Raw genomic sequence first — 23,211 nt, 5'->3', positions numbered from 1 at the left:
CGGAACATGGCCACTATCTCAAAAGCCGCTATATTGAATCAAGGGCAGGTTTTTCCAATGGGAAGGTGGTCATGTAGCAGATCAAAGACTAGAATTGTCTCAGAAATCGAGCCGCAATCAGATTTGCAACATCTCTTGTGGTTCAAAAGTTATCAACACAGAAAGTTGCAACAACAACTGGGAACGTTGCCTGTGGTGCAGCGATCTGACGTGTTCAATGTGCCGTCCCTGGTGCTGAACACAGAGCTGAAGGCACAGGATCCACTCATTATGAACCCACATGAGAATCTCTGGAGAAATGCTGTCACAAGCCTCCACGATGCGGTGCTGAAGGTGGTGTTTGTTGCGGATTTTCTCAGCATACACAATTTGAGATGACCCCAGAGATAAAAGACGATAAAATAAAAAATAAAATTAAACAGTGTCCTGTGACTTTTGACTCACCCTGTATATATATTCCCCAGTGAATCAGGAAGTCATGGCTGACCAATATAAGTGTTCCTAATCGCTCAGGTGAGCTTAACATGAAATATGAATGGGAATGTACTTCAGTTACACTTCACGCTTAAGCCTGTTTAGGGGTGCCGATAATTATGCCGCACATAGATTTAAAACAGTTTTTTTTTGTTCATGGCAAGATTTCGTTTTCTCTCTTAGTTTTGAATGAAAGATCAAAAAAATATAAGTAATGAATCATTTTCTACAGCTTATTTTGCTCGCCATTACCAGGGGTGCCAATATTTCTGGTTTCCTTGCAAAGCACACAAAAATGTACAAAAACACACAAATGAAACAGGTGGACCACCAGGCTAGAGTGCTTGATGCGCCTTTGGTTTATTCTGATTTCTTCATGGCAGTGTCCTCCTCACACACGTCATGTCTCCTTCTTCCCCCTCCCTCCTTCTCTTTCCCTGTCTTCCTTTTCCCCCCTTTATTTACCTACATCACTGTCCACACCCTGTGTTTTGACCTGCATCCATCCCTTTTTCCCCTGATCCCTCGCTCTGGCAAGACTAGAGGGATATTCCACATGGGTCCCTTAAGAATTTAGTTCATTTAAAAGAAAAGCTTAAACTCTATCTGTGTCCTCGCTGTGAAGCAGTGCGCTCACCTCACTGACAAGCTGTGTTTGTAATAATGGAAATAAGCACAGGCTGTGAAGGCTTAGCCTAATGGTTTTATTGAAACTCCTCATGGTTTGTTGCTGTGGTTTAGCTTCCTTTTCGGAGGTCTACATGATGTCCTGCTGGTGCTGTGTGGATTCACTCACCACCTGTAGGGGGTTGGAACAGAGCAGCATACACATAGAGATGAAAGTTCACAATCAGAATCGGGGCATTTCCCTTCCGTACCATCATTTATTTCTGAAATAAACAGATCAGCGAGGGTCTCTGAGCTAATAACCTACATATAGCCATTGCTTGTGTGCTTATTGTGCTCTAAAGTAGACAATACACATGATACTTAGGGATGAGTCAGAACTTTAGAATATTCGAAAACTAAACTAAAACAAGTAAATTAGGATTCTCGGTGTGCAAACCAGCTGGTCCTTCATGTTCAAAATACCCATAAGTTCTATCCAACTGAGGTATATCTGAACTCTATTCCAGTAGAGGGAAGTAAAAAGCCTGTGTCTTGTATTTGTCATTGTTACTTATCTAGGCCCAGGTTCTCAAAGCATCCTAGTGAAAAGACCATCAGAACTGCTAGAGAGAGCATCCATTGTGGTACTCTCTCTACCTTTTAAGAATTGTGTTAAGATGCTTTTTGGAAACGCAGCCCTGTTTAGTACCAAAAAGTAAGCACAGAAAGACTACTGTAGCCAGCTAAAGACTACTGTAGCCGGTTAAAGACTACTGTAGCCAGCTAAAGACTACTGTAGCCGGTTAAAGACTACTGTAGCCAGCTAAAGACTACTGTAGCCAGCTAAAGACTACTGTAGCCGGTTAAAGACTACTGTAGCCGGTGAAAGACTACTGTAGCCAGCTAAAGACTACTGTAGCCAGCTAAAGACTACTGTAGCCGGTTAAAGACTACTGTAGCCAGCTAAAGACTACTGTAGCCAGCTAAAGACTACTGTAGCCGGTTAAAGACTACTGTAGCCGGTGAAAGACTACTGTAGCCAGCTAAAGACTACTGTAGCCGGTTAAAGACTACTGTAGCCGGTGAAAGACTACTGTAGCCAGCTAAAGACTACTGTAGCCGGTTAAAGACTACTGTAGCCAGTTAAAGACTACTATAGCCGGTGAAAGACTACTGTAGCCAGCTAAAGACTACTGTAGCCGGTTAAAGACTACTGTAGCTGGTGAAAGACTACTGTAGCCAGCTAAAGACTACTGTAGCCGGTTAAAGACTACTGTAGCCAGCTAAAGACTACTGTAGCCGGTTAAAGACTACTGTAGCCGGTGAAAGACTACTGTAGCTGGTGAAAGACTACTGTAGCCAGTTAAAGACTACTGTAGCAGGTTAAAGACTACTGTAGCCGGTGAAAGACTACTGTAGCTGGTGAAAGACTACTGTAGCCAGCTAAAGACTACTGTAGCCGGTTAAAGACTACTGTAGCAGGTTAAAGACTACTGTAGCTGGTGAAAGACTACTGTAGCCAGCTAAAGACTACTGTAGCCTGTTAAAGACTACTGTAGCTGGTGAAAGACTACTGTAGCCAGCTAAAGACTACTGTAGCTGGTTAAAGACTACTGTAGCTGGTGAAAGACTACTGTAGCCAGCTAAAGACTACTGTAGCTGGTGAAAGACTACTGTAGCTGGTGAAAGACTACTGTAGCTGGTAAAAGACTACTGTAGCCAGCTAAAGACTACTGTAGCTGGTAAAAGACTACTGTAGCCGGTGAAAGACTACTGTAGCCAGCTAAAGACTACTGTAGCTGGTGAAAGACTACTGTAGCTGGTGAAAGACTACTGTAGCCAGCTAAAGACTACTGTAGCCGGTTAAAGACTACTGTAGCTGGTGAAAGACTACTGTAGCCAGCTAAAGACTACTGTAGCTGGTGAAAGACTACTGTAGCTGGTGAAAGACTACTGTAGCCAGCTAAAGACTACTGTAGCTGGTTAAAGACTACTGTAGCTGGTGAAAGACTACTGTAGCCGGTTAAAGACTACTGTAGCTGGTTAAAGACTACTGTAGCTGGTGAAAGACTACTGTAGCCAGCTAAAGACTACTGTAGCTGGTTAAAGACTACTGTAGCTGGTGAAAGACTACTGTAGCCAGCTAAAGACTACTGTAGCTGGTAAAAGACTACTGTAGCCAGCTAAAGACTACTGTAGCTGGTGAAAGACTACTGTAGCCAGCTAAAGACTACTGTAGCCGGTGAAAGACTACTGTAGCCAGCTAAAGACTACTGTAGCTGGTAAAAGACTACTGTAGCTGGTGAAAGACTACTGTAGCTGGTAAAAGACTACTGTAGCTGGTGAAAGACTACTGTAGCCAGCTAAAGACTACTGTAGCTGGTGAAAGACTACTGTAGCCAGCTAAAGACTACTGTAGCTGGTGAAAGACTACTGTAGCCAGCTAAAGACTACTGTAGCTGGTAAAAGACTACTGTAGCCAGCTAAAGACTACTGTAGCTGGTAAAAGACTACTGTAGCCAGCTAAAGACTACTGTAGCTGGTGAAAGACTACTGTAGCCAGCTAAAGACTACTGTAGCTGGTGAAAGACTACTGTAGCCAGCTAAAGACTACTGTAGCTGGTGAAAGACTACTGTAGCCAGCTAAAGACTACTGTAGCCGGTGAAAGACTACTGTAGCCAGCTAAAGACTACTGTAGCTGGTAAAAGACTACTGTAGCCGGTGAAAGACTACTGTAGCCAGCTAAAGACTACTGTAGCCGGTGAAAGACTACTGTAGCCAGCTAAAGACTACTGTAGCTGGTGAAAGACTACTGTAGCCAGCTAAAGACTACTGTAGCCAGCTAAAGACTACCGTAGCCAGCTAAAGACTAATGTAGCCGTAAATATCAGTGTAGGTATTATTCAAAACGATAGTACTTATACTCTAAACTTCACTCTACAGTACTATAAGTAACAGGCTGTATACAGTACACAGAATTTTGAACACAGCCATGATATTATATTTCCCCACTTCCCAGTACAAAGTAACGAATCAACAACCAGAAGACATTTTCATGGCGGGGAATGGCTGGCTAATATTATCACTCATTAGATTATTTAGCTTCATAAAGTTGGTGTCAGTATTGGTGGTAGAAATCAGTTGGGCCTTAGTGGATAGGTAAGTCAAATATTATTTAAAAAACAAAATTTTCATCTTTTAAATGGTGCTGTGCGATCATTCCTGGAACCAAGGACATGAATTAACAAGGTAAAAAGGGCAGTTTTTGGTTTAACTGCCCTGGCACGTGCCACCAAACAGTTTATGAGTTTTGTCATAGCTCATATGCTGATCTGCAGGGAGCCGTTGAAACTGCTGCATGACCAGACCAGGTTGTTTCCAATTATATCCTTAATCTCCTCTTATTCCTTTTCTCACTCTTGTATAGCGAGTAAGGCTGCAGTGGATCAGTTCCAGCAGTCAGAGGAATAAGGGAGGAATAATCACAGCTTTCCTGACAAGTCTGTACAGGCTGAATGACAAATGAAGTGTGTCGGAAGTTGAGGTTGTTTTGTGTGTGTGTGTGTGTGTGTGTGTGTGTGTGTGTGTGTGTGTGTGTGTGTGTGTGTGTGTGTGTTACCTCTCCGTCCCGGGTCTCGATGGTCTTGATGAGGACTGTTTTCTTTGAGTGCGTTTCAGAGGCTCTTTGTTGGTGCTCTGGGCTGGTCTCTGTGTGACCGACAAGGGGTTAAAGGAAAATTTCACCGATTTTTCTATATTTCTGTAGAATTGTTCACAGTGGTGGTGACAGGAACCAGATGTCCAAAGTGATAAATGCCTCTGAAAGCTCCCTCACAGAAAGCTGCTACTTGAAATGGTTACGAACACGCTGCCTGAGGCCTGAGACATTGTTTAACAGTACTTCTGAGATAAACACATGGTCTAAAATGTACTTTTTCCATCAACACAGGCTGCAGGAATACATACAGGCTGTGAGATTTACCACTATTTTACCAATATAAACATGGAAGTATATATTGGTCATTGGAAAGTAATTAAAATGACTATATTTGAATTTGTCAGTATCACAACCTTTCTGCAGTGCATTGTTTCATATTAACCTTTGATTTTAACCATTTCAGGCCATTCCATGTTTTTTCTTTATCTGTTATTTGATTCTAATGCAGTCAAAGTTCGACTGTTGCACCAAGCATTATCTTCTTCAATGATGCAATGTAACAATATCAGCCAAACCCTGTTGTTGTCTGTGAGAATGGCCCCATGAATCACGGATATTACAGATGACTTTTGTTTGTAAGTAAACAACATGTTGACTTTTTCATAACTGACCTCAACCACTAATCAACCACTAATGGTCTCTGTTGAATTATTGTTATACCTCAGCTGTAAAACCACTTTTTTTGTTTACATTCAATCTTTGGAATAGTCCAAAGCAACATGTGCAACTCATGATTCATTTCCTGAAAACAGTCTGTCTGACAATAATATAGATTTTACATCACTGATGTGCAAATATTGCACATGCCAGGATCCATTAAAACGCTTTAAACGGGAAACTCTGATCAAAACCACTGCTACGTTTTGTCGGAAGAAATCCTTGTATCTCCAAAACGGTGACTTTACAGGAGAAGGAAAAAACCTGCTTTACTTTTAATGTAAGTCAATGGAACCAGACGGTTTTCCAAGTCATTTTGGGCCATTTCTTTAGGTCAGTTCTTCATGAAATTTACACACAATATAAAGGCCAACATGTGTTTTCAAATTATGTCATAAACTGAAAAACGAGGTACGAGGTTTTCTCCCGACAGCAGCGATGTGTTGAAAACACATCCTGCAGTGGTGTCGCAGTGGTCTCCAGAGTGAGATTTTCCAGTTAAAAGACTAGGAAAAACATCCTTCTCATGATGTATATTGAATCAAGGAGGAACTTTAAGCCTACGCCTGCCTTGGGTGGATTTTTTGGGGGTAGGCTATTTTGAAATGGTTTTTATAGCCAGCTTGTGAGTGTAGAAGGATGGCTGCTAGGAAGCTGATATTGTATACATATCAAATAACTATAGCAACTGTCTTCAAATAATCATTACAGCGGAGAGAAAACATTACTCAGATGATAGAAATGACTCAGCAGAGCACGTTAGCAAGGTAGCTGGCTAGACCTTGCGTACAGTATGGCCTTTTTAATGTTTACTACGTTGCTGTGCCATCTGTGCTGAATGAGGATAGAATTGCTGTTTGTTTTCTTTACAACTTTGCTCAAATACTGAGTTACACTAATGTTATTTATTAGCCTATAGCCTATAGTTATTAGCCTGTAGATCAGTGGTTGACACCACAGGTATTCCTAAATGTTGCATGACCGATTAGTGTAATGCATGCTGGGTAATGTAGTGTGAGAACACCGATGAGACTGAGGTATACAATCCTGTGCTACAGAGTACTGCAGTCACACAACAAATAGCCTATTGATCTCCAGTTTTAAGCTGGAATTCCCTGTTGGTTCTGATCCTAAGTATTACTGACTGTTGGGTTTAATGGTCTATTCCTGAAGTTCTGGAGGTCTACAGCTCCTAATCCTTCTCTTCAGTCTTTTAGTGACCTCATTTTTAATGGCTAATTTGTAATCCCTGTCTATGGCCTTGAGTCATTTCACCTTCTGGTTCACTTTGTCAGCTCGCTCTGTATATGTGGACCACAATGCCCCCATGTGGTGTTTGACGATGTGTAGCAGAGTAAGACTTCGCTGTGCTGCGAAAAGATGCAAGTTTAAGCCAAATGTATTTTCCCTCTTACCTCTAAAGCTTATGGTGGAGTAGGTCTGCATGGGCAGCGTGATCCTATTGGATGAAGAAGAAGGAAGAAAATTAGACCTGAGAGATGTTCAGAAGGCGCTGGGCCACAGCAAACCACCAGAACAGCGTGGTTTAGGCTCACTTGTACCATTGGAGGGAAGAGTCACTCCAGATCAATACAAAATAGTTCGGACTGATCACTTTATCCCATGATGAAACATTCCCGTCTTGATAGATCTTCCACGATGACAATACTTTCATCCACAGGGTACAAGATGATGTGCATTGGCCTTATATGAGCCAATAAAATTGGGTCATATATTTGCCACCTGTGGCAAATTTTAGACTGATGTGTTACACAGCGCTCTACTTCATCATCTACACACCAACTGATGGACCATCTCTTGGAAGAATGCTGTTCCATCTCTCCAGTGCAGATCCAGAGATGCCAAGTCACGCTTAAGCTGTGATGGTGGCTTGTAGGGGCTTATTATTGTACTTATTATTGTACTTTTTGTTGTTTTTAATTTTCTCGTCTAGCGTCCGTACAAAACCAGTCAAATTGTAGACACACACTTTTCTTTATTTTTACTATTATTTTACAGTGAATAGCACAAAACTATGAAATACCATATATAGCACATATAGCACGCTCTTTGTGTTCTTCCAAGAGGAGCCACCTTGGACTCTTTACCTCTTTACCTTTTTCTGCAGTTGCATAGACTGACTGACATAGACTGAGACCCTGCTAAACCCGTTTCAGGCATTTAAGTCTTGCTATGAAAAATATACGTTAAGTCAAGTGTGTCCAAACATTTGCCTGGTATTCTGTGCTATCCTCATCATCTCTGCTTCATTAGTTTGCTTTTGTAACATTTCTTGGTGGATTTGAAAGGGATGAGTCTTGGGGAAAGCTGCTTTAACCACAACAGCGGCTCACACAGCCTAATGGCTGCAGCCTATTTGCTAATGCTCTTGTAATGCTTCATTACTGATTGGGGGTTTTTTTTAGCTTAAAAATCCTGCCGCCGCACATTTAAAGGATACAGAAGTGGTTTGATTAAATCCCTTTTACTTAATTAGTTTTAATTCTGCGCTCCACACAGGATCGCTTGCTGCATCACTGTAAATGCAGTGCTCAGCTGAGTTGCTTGGGTCTTTGGTAAACATATTAAAATACTTTCGAAGCCAAAAATGCTGAAGGAATGTGTAGCTGTGAAGAAGTCAGTAGTGAGAAAAGGAAATAGACAAAAATAAAGCACTCGAAAACCAAACTGGACCTCTGAGATGTGGAGTAAGGTTTTATGGACTGATGAGTCTAAAATTAGTCATTAGGATTATTTTTTATTGTGAGAAGCAAGAAATGCAACCAACGTCTAAGACCGAACTCTGGAGGTGTTTATAAGGAGAATGGGAAAATATCACTGTAGATTCCTTTGAAATTCCTACAGATCAAACAGATAATGTGCCGTGTGAAATGTGTCCAGCAGGGCAGCCAACATCCTGAAGGACACATTTCACCCGGGACATCATCTGTTCGACCTGCTGCCCTCTGGTCAACGCTTTAGGTCCATCCCATCCCGGACAAACAGACTTAAAAACAGTTTTTATCCCAGAGCCGTACGGGAACTGAACACCTCCAAACACACACACTGACAAGGACTTTCTATAGAACACTGCTCAGTAGAACCGACTGAACACCACTACAGCTCTACTGGCACTGACCTCATAGGACACTGTACACTGTTCCGGTGTTCCACTCCACCTCTGTCCTATTTATTATTCACTGCACGATTTGTTTTCTATATTCTTTCTATGCAATAATTCTTAAGATGTGCAATATTATATAACTCTATAAGCTATCCAGGAATGTGCAATAACTAACTGCTACCTCAGTTGTCTATCGTCTATTGTCTGTTTAGAATATATCGTTTTATAGTCCTTTTCTTTATATTTATGTATATACTATTTTTCTTAAATCTTCACTTTATATATTTTATCCATATGTTTAATTATTTTGTGTGTAAAGTGCCGTTGGATTGCTGCTCAATTTCATTGTACACTGTGCAATGACAATAAAGGCATCTTATCTTATCTTAAAAGCTGAAAACAAGTCTCCTGAAAAGATTGGAAGGTGTTATGAAGGGTGGACACACTAAATACTGGGATGTTTGATATTATAATTAGCTGAAATTAAGTAATTCTGTTTTTTTTCCTGACACTGAACAATAAATAACGTGTGGTTGTTTTGACAGGAAAAAAAAAAAAGAATAGTGGCCTTGGCGTTTGGTCAGAAACTGACCAATGGTATGTGAAAAAGAGGACAGCTGGCAAAGCGCAACAGCTACGGTCTGTAACTGCTCAGTGAGTAGGTGTTTCTAATAATGTGGATGGGATTGGTGGCTCCTCAGGCTTGCGGTCCTACCTGCTCTCCTCTCCCTCCAGCAGTTTCCTGTAGGTGGCGATCTCCACATCGAGGGCCATCTTGACGTTGAGCAGGTCCTGATACTCGCGCAAGTGGCGGGCCATCTCATCCTTCATGTTGGCAATCTCAGCCTCCAGTCTGGCAATGGTGTCCTGGAAGCCGGAGGCCTCGCGCCCATGGCGGTCCTCCATGTCCCTCATCTGCCTCATCAGAGACTCGTTCTGGGGAGACGATGAAAGAAAGAAGGATTCGAAGCAAAGGGAGAGACACCACGGACACCATGCTTTAGCACCTGCAGATTGGTTTGTATTATAAATTGTATTATAAATGCATTTAAAATCAACAGTTTTATTAATTTAAGTTATAAAGAAACTACATAAATAAATTTCTTAAGGTATCACACTGTTTAAAAGTTTGCAATTGCTGTTTTCATCCATATGAAACCTGTTTTGTTGGTTGTCATCTATAAAATGATTCTTATATGATGTTAGCACTTTACAACTTCATATCATTTTCAATAATCTGTAAAAAATGAAGACATTTTAGACGCCCAGATTGATGAACAGAGCTGCAGATGGCTATAAAATAATTACAAAAGCTGTATAACACAAAAAATATGGTTATAAAATTAAAATTGAGAATGGTCGTCATACCTCGAGATGGGTAACTTGACAAGAAATTCAAATAAATGGATAATTATAACATATGGGTTTGTTCCCAAAACTTATACATTTAAAAACATAGTTGCTGTACCCAAGATACGCTCTAAAATGATTTGGAATAAAATATTTCTATATTAACTTACATTAAAAGTTAGTAATGTCTTTGCCTTCTCGATTTTGGAGACACATATAACAGCAATTATTAATGTCATGCAATTCCAAATTTTATGCAGTAGTCTATGAATAGTAATATATACTGTATGTTGATGAAGTATGTATGAAACTCACAGTGCCCTTCAGCGAGTCAATCTCGCAAGTGTAGGACTGAATCTGGTGTCTGAACTCCATGGTCTCCAGCTTGGCCTGTTTCAGTGCCTCATTGTTCTTGGTCACTGCTTGGTTCAGGTCTGACACCTGGGGTCAAAGAGCAAAAGGAAGGTGTTACAGCTGAGTTAAACATGGGATTTCCTGTGTGACTGTATCCTGACTTTATTAAACCGCAGTGTTTGGTTAGTAAAGCAACTCATGTACGTACCTACACACCTGACTGATTCACTCACTCGCTCACATTTAGCAGGCTGAAGATTCTCCACAGGCATCTGCCATTAGCACTCAATTCATTTTTGGTGCTTTATAAAAAACAGTGATTTGCATTAATGACACCATTTGCTTTTTCTACAGCAGGAAGAAAAGGCATTTTCAATGCTGAGCTCTGAAATTATGGGGCAATCTACCCATTAATGTTCAGAAATTCAAATACTATATTTTTAAAGTTATTAAGTATTTATAAAGTTATAAAGTATTTATATAGTATGCTGTTATATAGTATTTAAAGTATTTATTTAGTATGATGTTATAAAGTATTTATGAAGTTATAAAGTAATTAAGATACAGTTTCATGAATTCTCTGGCTGATTTGAGCTGTTTTGCTATTACTGTTTTAATTTGTTATCATACTTTTTAAAAACTTTTATTATTATTTTATATTTGTCTATCGACCATGTTTATTCAGTTTTATTTTACATAAAGCTGTCTTATTATATTATCAAGGCCGGTTTTCCATATCTAGATTGCACCTAAGCTTAGAAAATAAAATTCCAATTGTTATTTACGACTGGCGACACAGTTTCGTTCCAGACTAGGCTTAATCCACACTTAGAAACGGCACAAAAGATTCACAAAAGCTTTCTTAAGAAAAGAAAAGGTTCTTAAGACAAACACCAAGACATTCATAAGAATGTTGAATTCAACTCTCATAAAAACTTAAGTTGTTCCCAAATATCCTCTTTAGATAAACTTCATAATTTTTTTTAAAGATTTTCTTAATTTTTCGAAATCTTCAAAATATAATGGAAGTCAATGGGCAGCTGCTCCACCTGCCATTTTACACATTATAAATGTTTTTTAACTAAGTACATGAGAACTTTCCAAAATTACTGTCCATGGCAACTAAACATACGACACAGCAGATAAAGATCAGGTTGAAAAACGCTTTAAACAGTGGACACTGTATAAATAAAGTTACGTTTTCCTCTCTCCTCTCTTCTCTCTGTATATCCGTTACTGTCTGTCACCTTAGACTTGTACCAGTCCTCGGCCTCTGCGATGTTTTTGGCAGCGATGGCTTCGTACTGAGTGCGGATGTCTCTCAGCGCGCCTGTCAGGTCCGGCTTGGACAGATCCATCTGGATCTGCACCTGAGTCTCCTGCATCTGAGCCTGCAGCTCGCGGATCTCCTGAACACACAGAGGAGAGAGACGTCAGTTAGTATTGAAGCTATAAGCATAGCTGTGGTCATAATAGGACTCGTGACGGACTCTCTGCATGTGTACATTTGACCCTTCGATCGTAACCGGTCATACCGTACCTGAAACAGATACAGCCCTATAATTAAGCCCTGACAGTCACACTCTCACATGATGCTCAGAGGAAATAACTGTGTGGCCATATATTTAGCTCTTTGTGGGCACAAAATGTTCCCAGGATGGTGGAAAAGAAGACCGTTCTGGCATTTTGGGGTCACTTGGCTGGTCCCCATTTTTTACTTTATTTTTCAAAATAAAAATAAATAAATAAGCAAAACGAATCAGCACAAATGGCGTGGTGGGTAGCGCTGTCGCCTCACAGCAAGAAGGGCCTGGGTTCGGTTCCCCGGCCGGGTAACCAGGGTCCTCTTTGTGTGGAGTCTGCACGTTCTCCCTGTGTCTGCGTGGGTTTCCTCCGGGTTCTCCGGTTTCCTCCCACAATCCAAAGACGTGCAGTCAGGCCAATTGGACATGCTAAATTGCCCCTGGGTGTGAACGTGTGAATGAGTGTGTCTGTCTGCCCTGCAACGGACTGGTGACCTGTCCAGGGTGTATCCTGCCTTCCGCCAAGTGACCGCTGGGATGTACCCCGCGACCCTGAGGGAAGCGGCTTAGAAAATGTGTGTGTGAATAGGCACAAAAAATTTAGTTGAAAAAAGTTTTCAGAATCAGAACATTTTATTGATCCCAGAGAGAAACTGCAGTATCTATGCATCTATTGCAGTTTCATGTTGGTTCCTGAGGATGCGGTTATATTAGGTGTAGCACAGCAGCTGTGACCTACACTGTGGGAGAGCAGGACACAACCTACCCAATGGTTTTTGCTAATAACTTTAAAAATATCTGAGCAATATGTATAATTATTTTACACAAGCAACCTACCCATCTCTGCTGCGAATAGAAATGTAGGTTTTGTTTCCAGCATCTACCATTTATGAACTATTCAGGTGAACATGGCATAAGTGCAATTGTTACAACTCACCTCTTAGGCAGGGTAAACTGTAACAATGCAAACGATGGTTGTTACATTTGCTATAAAAGTTTGGTAAAAATGATGTAAAACCATTTAATTCCATACAATTTCTTTGTTGTAGAGACCTAAATACATAAAAATGCGTCTATATATTATGTGAATATGATGAAAGAGACAAACACTGCCAAACTAAAAGCATAGATCAGCAGAAATGTTATGTGCATAACATCTAAAGTACATTTTTTATTCATTTTTAAATTTAAAAAGTGACAAAAAAAGAACTATGTTGAATTAATATTCATTGATATGGACTCATTGTTTACACTGGTAGGTATATTTGTAGTTGTGTTAAAGGGTCCGTAACCTACGTTTCTCTTGCATATAATTTTAATCCATATGTCCACTTACGACATTTGAGTGTTTTTATGCACCAAAAATAGTCATAGTCCATTTATATGTGACCATTTTCTTTTTTTTATCCCTTACAAAATAAACTGGCTTATTTTTCTTAAAGTGCATTTAAGACCGATGTATGTAAATGACCTTTGTTGGCTGCCCTGTACTGTTGCTTCAAAAAGCAATCTAGGCTGAAACATTCCTTATTACTTCAGTGTGAATGGGCAGGACTAAACTGTAAATGTGTTGGTTTTCAAGACACAGAACAAAAACAATTAATATACAGTACTGTGCGAAAGTCTTAGGCACCGAAGACACATTTTCAAAATCTATTTATTTGTGTAGTTTGTGTTTATTTGCTGAGAAAAGTGTTAATATTCGAATAAACATAATTTACAGAAAATTAATTAATAATGATTTTATATATATATATATATATATATATATTTTTTTTTTTTTTTTTTTTTTTTTTTCTGGATGTGAGTGTGTGTGTTTACCCATCTCCAAGCCGCTCCTTGAGGAAGCCCAGTATTATATGTAGTTAAAAAGCAGCTCCTGGTTTGACCAATCAGAGCTCAGTAAATTGAGCTCATGATGTAATTGATGATATTAACGAGTCTCTGTGGCAGCTGTGAAGGTGTCGAGGAAAAATATGGACCCGAGAAATTCTTGTTACTTTTTATAGTTTTTCTGTTTATTTGAATTATGAATACGACTTTATTCTACTGTATATTGTGATGAACTCACTGCTGAGGGAAACTGGTTAAAAATGTGCTTAGATGCCTAAAACTCTTGCACAGTACTATAAATCGGTTTTGCAGCTTAGTTTAAATCAATAGACTGTATGGACCGAGGAGTGAACAGTACATTGTTACATACTACAAACAAGGAAAATTTGTTTTTGCATGAGATGAGTCCTTTAAAATGAACCCCGCTGTGTGGAGGCTGTGCTATAGCCTGGCTAGCTTTCAGGCTGGTAATAAAGTATGAAGAGGGTGATTAAAATGATATAGGTGTGAATTCTGTCACTTATACATACATTTGTGTAGTGAGATTTGTGGTGAATCTTGTCCCGACTGCTGTGAAGATGCACAGATTATATTGTTATCCTAGGGTTTCAGTCACATGGTTTTTCTGTTGTGGCTGCTATATTTGGGACCAAATTTCTGGCTTCGCTGCTCCTCATGAACGTAACTAGAGGTGAAAGACGGCTAAAATTACTCTCCTTACTTTGGAAGAGAAAAACTTTTCCTCAACAAAGTCCATGAAATAGGCTGTGATCCTTACACAGTTTCCCCCTGAACTCCTGGTCCCACTCAAACTGGCGGAAAAGCTACCAAATTTGTGTTTCCCTGACATTTATATTGATCTCATACACCCGTCTCCCTGTTCTGGAGTCTCTCAGAGCTTTTACCAGCACAGAAGCCCACCGGCTCTTCACGTCAGGGTGGGTAAAGGATCCCATGGTGTTTCATAAAGAGGAGAAAAGCTCTGTGTCATTCTAGGCGGGTAAGGCCACATCAGCTAATTAACACAGATGTGATCAATGCTATCCTTTTTGCTAATGCTAACAGCTGGGAGATGAACAGTCGTCCCCCTAACGGGGCTGCAGACTGCCGGTATAACTTCACTCTCTGTTTCTGGAGATTTAAATGAGGTTATACTAAAAATGTTAAATATCAGACTGAATGTCGTGGTTCGGAAAACGACATCGTGTTTCGACCACCGTGCTTCTGTAGTTTAGAGTTCAGCTCAAGTCCTGAAACCCCTGAACTGCATAACTGATGTTTCCTAGTTAAAATATCTGACATTATTAGCTAATGAATCCTAATGAATAGCTAATGAATTTTGAGCTGAACGAGGTGTGAACAGCAGAGAGAAACACTAAACCATACAGTGCAGCGGCTCCAAACCTGGAGTGAAAACACTGACTTAAAGGTCTGTGTGTCTGTCATGATTCTCGGCTTCTGATGCATCTCGCAGGTGAATTGTTCACGAAGCACAGCAAATTGAGGGCACTGCGTAGCGCAATCACTCCCTGATACGGTCATCACATGTGACGTAACATGAAACACAAGAATAGAAACATCAATAAGTATGTTCTTCTTGGACTAGCAACATTTAAAAAAACTGTCCATGTTAGGCTGTGCCTCACGCTCCCTTAATACTGAAATCAGTAGAAACACCTGATAAAAACTTTTGTGTTTTAATAAGCATAGGCTGATCTGACCTCTTCGTGGATCTTCTTGAGGAAGGCGATTTCCTCTTGCAGAGTTTCTATGCGCCTCTCCAGGTCCAGGCGGGCCAGTGTGGCAGCATCCACATCCTGTTTTTATTAAGAGATTTCAGTGTCTGATTAATTACATGATGATTAATTATCATCATTTCACACTACACTCAATAATATAATAACATAATAGACTAATATAATACAAAGTGCTTGGACACCTTTGGATGCAATATAATATAATATAATAAAAGCTTAACAAAACTTGAGGGTTCCCACACAAAGTGCTTGGACCCCTAGAAAAAGTGAAAAAACAGGTAATCCAAGTGTTCTTTCTCAGGTAAAGCACTAAAAGCATGGAGAACCTGATGTTCCACTATGAGAGTTATACGTACAGCTCTGAAAGCTGCAAGGTTGTTCTCAGCCTCCTCTCTTTGTGCGATCTCATCCTGGAGCCTGCAGCGAGAGACAATACAGGGATATGAAGCTTATATTTATGAAGGCCACTTCTTTCCTCTCCTTTTATAGAGGCGAGGCCTCTCTCATTCTCTTTCTTTCCCTCCTACACACACTCCCTCTCCTCCAGGGCGGGAGGCCAAAGATGCCTTGATACCGCGTCCTGAATAGGAAGAAAAGCTGAGGAAATGTAAACTGTGTTTGTGTATGCATGTGTCAATCACTTCCTTTCTACAGAAGCTTGTTCAAGCAGTTTGGTTCCCAAGGTCTGGTTTTGTTGCCTTTGCTTGTGATAATTCTGGGTGCACCAGAGCAAGACAGGCATATACTGACCATGAAAAACTGGAGACATCTTGCCAAATTTTTGAAATTTGAACTTTCTCACTGTTGCTTTCCAGGTAAAGTGACCAGGAATCAGAAATCATCAAGTATCACGGAGGGTCTGTGGGGTAGCTGAGGGTTTTTGTTCCACAGACGTCTGAGGTTGGGTCGTCATTCTGTGGTCGGTGTCACGTCCATATTAGGAGCTGGTTTTCTCCATGACAAAAACGAATGGCCTTTTTCTAAAATTGCCCGTCATGGCCAGTGGTAAACATACAGACGTTTCTCCGCTGAACATCATAGGATCCTCTGACTTACGAGTTCAATGCAAGCTAACACTGCTGCGCACTGAACTGACATTATTAGACTGCCGACCTCATCAAAATAACCCAAACAAGCCAGTAGGCTTTGTCAAATGTGGTATTTAAGAGGCTCTGGAAGTGTTGAAGTTCAATAGTAGATTTACTTTCATGCAACATCATCGGATCATAGGATCCAGTGACATTCATTGGGAAAATATACATAATACAAAACCTTTTTTGTCCACTACAGTGTGTGTAAGTCTATGACAGGTGAGGGTCACAGTTGGGGAGGTGAAACATGATATTATTGGTTGATTTTGACTTTCCCCTCCCGCTGGTGCACAGTGATGTAACCACAAATCAGAATGAGTTTTAGAGGCGAAAAAAAGGATCACACTCCAATCAAAATATGATGTGTAACCTGAGCAGAGACATGAGTTAATATGTTTTTAAAAAGGTAAGATAAAAATGCTTTGAGGGCAGGTTGCACCAACAAGGATTCAACGTAAACTTTAAACGGATTAAATCAAGGTTTGTTCATTAATCATGTTGAATCAAGCCTAGATCAAAAATAATTATGGTTACATTTAAACAATCAATTTATTCCTGGATTCATTTTACAGTCCATTAAACTCAGATTTAAACTTCATTTAGGGATTAAATTTTAACTTCCAGTTTTGGTCGTTGAAATTTATAGTATGTGATCAAAAAACAGGAGAACAGAAAATCTCTCTAAATATAAATATACATATAAAGCACCTCAGATAACCTGCTTGTAGCTTGTTAGTTTAGGTTAACGGTTCTCCCCACAAGAGGGTGCTACTAGGGGAAGCAAACAGCAGCGGGATCTCACTAATACATGTACGTAAGTTTTTTGGGTCTCCCAGGGGCCGGGAGACCTCGTCAGTAAAACGACTAAGTTTTTTTGTTGAACTAGTTCATTTAGCATGAACAGCTCAGCAGGGTAGCTAGTTAACAGGCTACTCCAGTAACACTAATTAACACTAATTAATTATCAAGCTCTTAGTGTAGAACTGCAATTTACAGAATCGCATATAAACCATCTGTATATTCCATAGTTTGATTCAAATTACCAAATGGTTTTATATAAATATACAAATATAAGACTAAAATAGGTCATTTTTAGGTGTGTTTAGCATTAACATCTTCCTTGGTATGAACAGTAGGCAGTAGGCAGGGTAGGCCAGGAAGAGTAGGCAGTACACTTAAGAATAATGGTTCTTAAAGGGTTCTTTAATAAAGAAGTTCTGCGCAGAACCATGAACACTCAAAGAGCCCTTTCCATGTTTAAATAGTTCTTTGTATTGTGAAAAGGTTCTTCAGACTGATTGAGTGTGCTGTATGTGGTTCTATATACAACCTTTTTGAAAAGGGTTCTATAAAGCACCATAAGGGTTCTTACATTCTTATGGTGTCAGGCTAGAAGAACCCTTTTCTATATAGAACCATCTGCAGCACATTCTCCATCAATCTGAAGAACCCTTTCACGATGCAAAGGACAATTTAATCATGCAAAGGGTTCTTTGAGTGTTCATGTTTCTATATAACCACTTTCTTTACTAAAGAACCCTTGAAGAACCATCATTTTTAAGTGTGTAGGCAGTAGGCGGCCAGTGCAACCGCCTACTCTTCCTCGGTATGAACAGTTCAGTTCTCGCACAGAATAACGTTTTTCACCATCTGCAGTCAACGAAGAACAGAAAAGGCTACAGCCTTAAATATTAAGTTAACTAACAGTCATATTTCTGTACGACATGGTTAGTTCAGGTAAATGACATCTGCTAAATTAGTCATATTTCAACTGTTGTTGGGCGTTTCGGGTCAACATGAACATAGAGGCAGTTTATTTTCAAACTAGCCTACAATTAATCTTCCATTCAGCTGGTGCAACAGGTGAAGAGATTCATAAGGCATGTTATTATTCCCAAGGCAGCTGTGTCACAGAAAATGTGCTTAAAACTTTATAGAGCTATTCTATAAATAAGCATTCGTATCAGACTTTTACCTTAAATACTACAAGCTGTAGTCGGAGGTAATTGTCTAACAAATGCAGTGCACCTGTGCTTTGCAGTCCTTCACTGCGTTTCTAATCCCAGCAGTGAAAGCTGATCCCTCTCACACGCTCACCACTCCTCCACCCCTCTCTCCAAACTCAACCGCAGGCCATGTTCTGGCGCTAAACATTTAAGGCATTCACCCAGCAGTGTGGCAGCCTGAGCTCAGAGCCATGCCTAAATATAGCATAGGCTTTATCCACTGGCTGGGAAACAGTCTGTGAATATAAACACATGATGACACATGTATCACACACACTCAAGCACACAGCATCTGAGGACGCTGCGCCGCGTTACGGACAGCTGTACAGAAATAACTCTGGACGCTGGTAACCTTGTGACCAAATGACGTCTCTGCTCTTCTATAATGTTTTTTCTCTCGGTGCCACAAGAGTTGCAGTCTGCTGCATCACTGCCAGCTCCAGCTGTTGATTTAGCTGTAGCATAAGTGTGGTTGTGTACTGTTTACTGTGTCCTTACTATGTCAGCACTGGCCTGAGGGGAGCAGAGGGAGCGCACATGTTTTTGTGTGTTGTTTGGGGGCAGTGGTATCTGACCCTGCTGGCCCTGAATGTCAGTTGATAAGGACAGTCACATAATGCGTTTTTGAGTTCTGACAAGACAGATGCAGGAAAGTATAATACTGTATGTATTAGTTTTAGATAGTAACTGAGTAACTGAGTAAATGTAATTAGTTTCTGTACTTTAGTATTTTTGGTGTATCTGTACTGAAGTTTCTCCGTTCTGGGCGACTTTTTCCTTTCACTCCACTACATTTCAGAGTCTAATATCCGACTTTTTCCTCCTACATTTTGAGAAATCTGTCGTTCCTTTTGGTTTCTGTGTGTATAAAAACGTAACATGTCAAAACGAAAGAAGCGCAAAGCCAGAGCACCAATCAGGGCCCAGCGGTCACTTTGTTTAGAGCTTGTTTTGACCTGTTGGACATACCGACCCAGTGCAAGCACATGGTTCTACAATGGTGTTTTAGGGCCACTGTTCATGAAATAAAAATAGTAGACTTCGAGAAAAAAGTCATAATATTTGGAGGATATTCCTGCTCAGTAATAATTAAGGACATTTGAAGGTAAATAATTTAGTACTTTTACTCAAGTGGAGGTCTAAAGGGAGGAACTTCTACTTTTACTGGAGTAATATTTTACCTTGGGTGTCTCTACTTTAACTCAAGTACATGATTTGTGTACTTCATCCACCTCTGATACATACACATAAATATTTGTGAGACAACATAGTGCATTTTCTCATACTTTCAGTGTGAACTCTAACTAAACTAACTAAAGTGCATGCATGCTTCAATATGGTATACAGTTCATACTTTCACATCAGTGGTACACACCAGGGGTCTGTAATATGACAGTGTGCTAGTTATCACAATAAAATTATGGCACAATATGCTTTTCTGAGCATTGTGGACATCGCCAGTATGTAAAGGGCCGATATTCAGCAATTTTTTGAGTATTTAAATTTTTTCCCCTATAATTTTTGTATGGTTTGATGTAGCAAATCATTTTTACGTGACCATTTTCCAACCTCTGTTAATCCCTTAGAATTTAACAGGCTGCTTATTATACGCTCAGGGCTGACTTATGAAAGTGGCATCTGTTCTGACTGGCTGCCCTGTTTGTCTCATTCAAGAAGCAGCATATTGCTGTTGTTGGATCAAAACCTCGTAGTAACTTTACAGGAGAAGGAAAAAACAGACTTTTCTTTTAATGTAAGTCAATGGAACCGGACGTTTCTCCAGGTCATTTTGGGCTCTTTTAGTCTGTTCATCAGGACATTTACATACAATGTAAAGGTCAACAGGTATTTTTTCAATTACCTTTTTTTTCAAAAAGTGAAAAATGACTAAATTGGAGATACAGCAGCGATATGCTGAAACACTGCTTATAACCTCAGCAAAAATAGCTCAGCCTCAGCTAAATCGCTACAGGCCGACATGTGCGCTGTGAAAAATGATTCATCAGTTTTTAAAAAAAGACTTCATGTGGTAACAAGCAAATGCACTAGTTTCTCAACTCAAAACTACTTTTAGTGAAACAGTAGTTCATTTGAAGTCTTTTTTGAATAAAACTAGTCAATTTGCTTTTTTACTGTAAATTGACTTTTTTTACAGTGTGTAAATGCATTCGTTTTCGTGATATCACTAAAGCAATGAATTCAAAACATGACATTTTTGCAGCTTATATTCCATATATGGACTGCATAGACATACAGTATCTTTTATTATCTGGTATAGTATTACATACTGTACCAAAAGCTCTGTATCGTATTTTTGTATATAATTTGTGCGTGTGCTAGCTGCAACAGCTGACCACTGGCTGTGAATGTGAGCAGCATGAGCTGCATTAAAATGCTCTCCATAAGAGCTGCCGATCTGTCAAAGCACCTCCTCGTGCTAATATGAAAATGATGGATGAAGATCCCAGTATTACAGAAGAGAGAGCCTCAGTCTCTAATAAAATACATATAATAAATAAATAAATAAATAACCTAATAAACAGGCAATTATTCATGGCCAACTCTGTAGGCTTTGTATCTTATTTATAAAGATTTGATGAAGGCAGCTGTTTTTAAGCCTTTACCATTACGTTTACTCTGATTGGCTATTTTTCTCTAAGTAAAGTACTGAGAGGACTTTCTATTTGGTACAGATTTATGTTGTTTAAGAGATTAACAGAAGTAATAATAGTGAGTTTACTTTTTCAGTAAGCCGTAGTGCACACTGAGAGAAGTTATTGGTCATTTGTAATAGATTACATTTTTTGAAAAACTACTCCAAAATGAATAACTAGTCCTGTTTAATTGGATTTAGTGTAGCGCAGCATATAAAATATCAAATAAAATTACAACTAAAAGTCCATTGTTCCAATTTATCAGATTGTATATAGTGTAATGTGTATCATGTATTGTGAAAAAAGTCTTTTATACTTTTGCCATATTGCCCAGTATTAGCATAAACCCTAATCCTTTTATAAAGGCAGTTATTGAACATATTGCAACAAATAGCAGCTAAAGTACCCCCCCCCCCCCCCCCCCACACACACACACTCCTTGCCTCCAGCCTTTTATTTATTCTGAAAGGAACAGATAAGTGTAGTGTAAACAGTGTACAATACAATATAAACTCACACTTTTGTGCTAAATTACACAGAAGTGCATGCATGTATTGTATAATATACTAAAGCATACAAGTGCACTGTCCTGATGTAACATACCTGCTTCTATATGGTACCCAGACATACATTCTTCCACATTTTCACTGTTATAAATCCTTACTGAACATGTAGTAACAGATATAATCCACCCTTATTGTAGTTCTTTGACGTCTAGCTCCCCTTTACCTGAGCTTAAGCTTTTGCAGGTCGTCGGCCAGGTTGTCGCGTTCCACCTCCACACGGGACCTCTGGTTGGTGACGACCTCCACCTGCCGTCTCAACTCCCTCATCTCCTCTTCATAGAGGTCGGCGATGCGGGTGGGTTCGCGGCCCCTCATTCGCTCCACCTCCACCACCAGGGCCTGGTTCTGCTGCTCAAGAAAGCGCACCTTCTCGATGTAGCTGGCGAAGCGGTCATTCAGGTGCTGCAGCTCAGCCTTCTCATTGGTGCGCGTCTGCAGGAACTCTTGGTTGAGGGCATCGGCCAGGTTGAAGTCCAGTGTCTCACCCAGACCGGATGCGTATGAGCGGGATACGCCCGCTGACAGGCTAGGGAGGGCGTAGGTGGAGGCGCGGTAGCCGGAGTAGCCAGGAGAGCTTGAGGCCGTCTTGGTCACCTCGTAGACCCGGGAGCTGACATGGGAGCCCCCAGAGCCACCCAGCGAGGAGCGGCTGAACATGGCCCGGGACATGGGTGGGCTGATGAAACCAGGGCCACCAAAAGCACGGCGGTACGAGGAGGACTGGGAGGAGGCGTAAGAGGAGCGGCTCATTTCGGACACAGACAGGCTCCCCTGAGGAGAGAGACAGGAGTGAGGGCAGGAGGAGCTCAGCTGAGGCTATTTGTAGAAGGCAAACCCTCTTTAGATGTCCCCTCCCCAAAGGCACAAAGACAAACCCATGCCAACCCCTCCCTCACCATTCTCACCAAACCTCATCTTCTGTCCTCATCCCCTCTGGTCATTACCTTCTCTTCCTGCTTCCATTTTCATCATCATCATCATCAGTATCAGTTTAACCCCTCTGAGCCAGGCTCTTCACTTTTTAGTCTTAAGACTTCAGTAGCTGCACTCCAAATCCTTGGTAATAAGTTGTGTACACAATTAAAAACAAAGGTCACTAAATGGATTTTTGGCTTGGACATACAGTTCTAGGAAAAATCTTTAACTAGTAAAGAACTTGTGTGGAAGTTCTTTAAACTTTGAGAAGCTTCTTCACACTCCATGTCTCATTATTAAAACTAATTCTTTAAAGAACCATCCATCGAAAAGTTATTTGAGAAGCAAATATAAAGTGTAGCATCGCTCCAAAGGAAACTTTTGGCATTTTTAATTCTCAGTGTACTGTTTATGGTCATCAGAAGGAGGATTGGAACCTCTATTTGGCTCACATACTGATCCTTTAGAGACTAAATTCCACCAATTTTTTCAAGATTTCTGCATCATTAAGTGGTTAAAATAGCTGAACCCAACACTGATAATAAACAAATAAAATAAGTTATCTTGTTATTAAACAAA

The 23,211-nt window shown here is 40.2% G+C and overlaps 1 protein-coding gene across 1 annotated transcript; it reads right to left on the bottom strand.

Moving 5' to 3' along the window:
* Window positions 1-1,157: 1,157 nt before the first annotated feature.
* desmb (desmin b) lies at window positions 1,158-22,519 on the bottom strand. Its single transcript, XM_017715200.2, has 9 exons — window positions 21,881-22,519; window positions 15,757-15,817; window positions 15,365-15,460; window positions 11,535-11,696; window positions 10,249-10,374; window positions 9,299-9,519; window positions 6,875-6,918; window positions 4,704-4,792; window positions 1,158-1,273 (listed from the first exon to the last, which is right to left on the bottom strand). Exons 1-9 carry the CDS (start codon window positions 22,465-22,467, stop codon window positions 1,232-1,234), a joined length of 1,428 nt encoding a protein of 475 aa, XP_017570689.1. The 5' UTR covers window positions 22,468-22,519; the 3' UTR covers window positions 1,158-1,231.
* Window positions 22,520-23,211: the final 692 nt, after the last annotated feature.

This window comes from Pygocentrus nattereri, chromosome 30 (genome assembly GCF_015220715.1).
Source record: "Pygocentrus nattereri isolate fPygNat1 chromosome 30, fPygNat1.pri, whole genome shotgun sequence".
Classification (NCBI taxonomy): Eukaryota; Metazoa; Chordata; class Actinopteri; order Characiformes; family Serrasalmidae; genus Pygocentrus; species Pygocentrus nattereri.
This window is presented reverse-complemented; position numbering and strand designations above follow the sequence as displayed.

Excerpts from the sequence above, each read along its gene's own strand:
- desmb (XM_017715200.2), bottom strand. The coding sequence starts at position 22,467 with ATGAGCCGCTCCTCTTACGCCTCCTCCCAGTCCTCCTCGTACCGCCGT. Across the intron at positions 6,919-9,298 it reads CTGGAGGGAGAGGAGAGCAG|GATCACGCTGCCCATGCAGA; the intron begins GTAGGACCGCAA and ends TTCATCCAATAG. Across the intron at positions 4,793-6,874 it reads CTCCACCATAAGCTTTAGAG|AGACCAGCCCAGAGCACCAA; the intron begins GTAAGAGGGAAA and ends TCGGTCACACAG.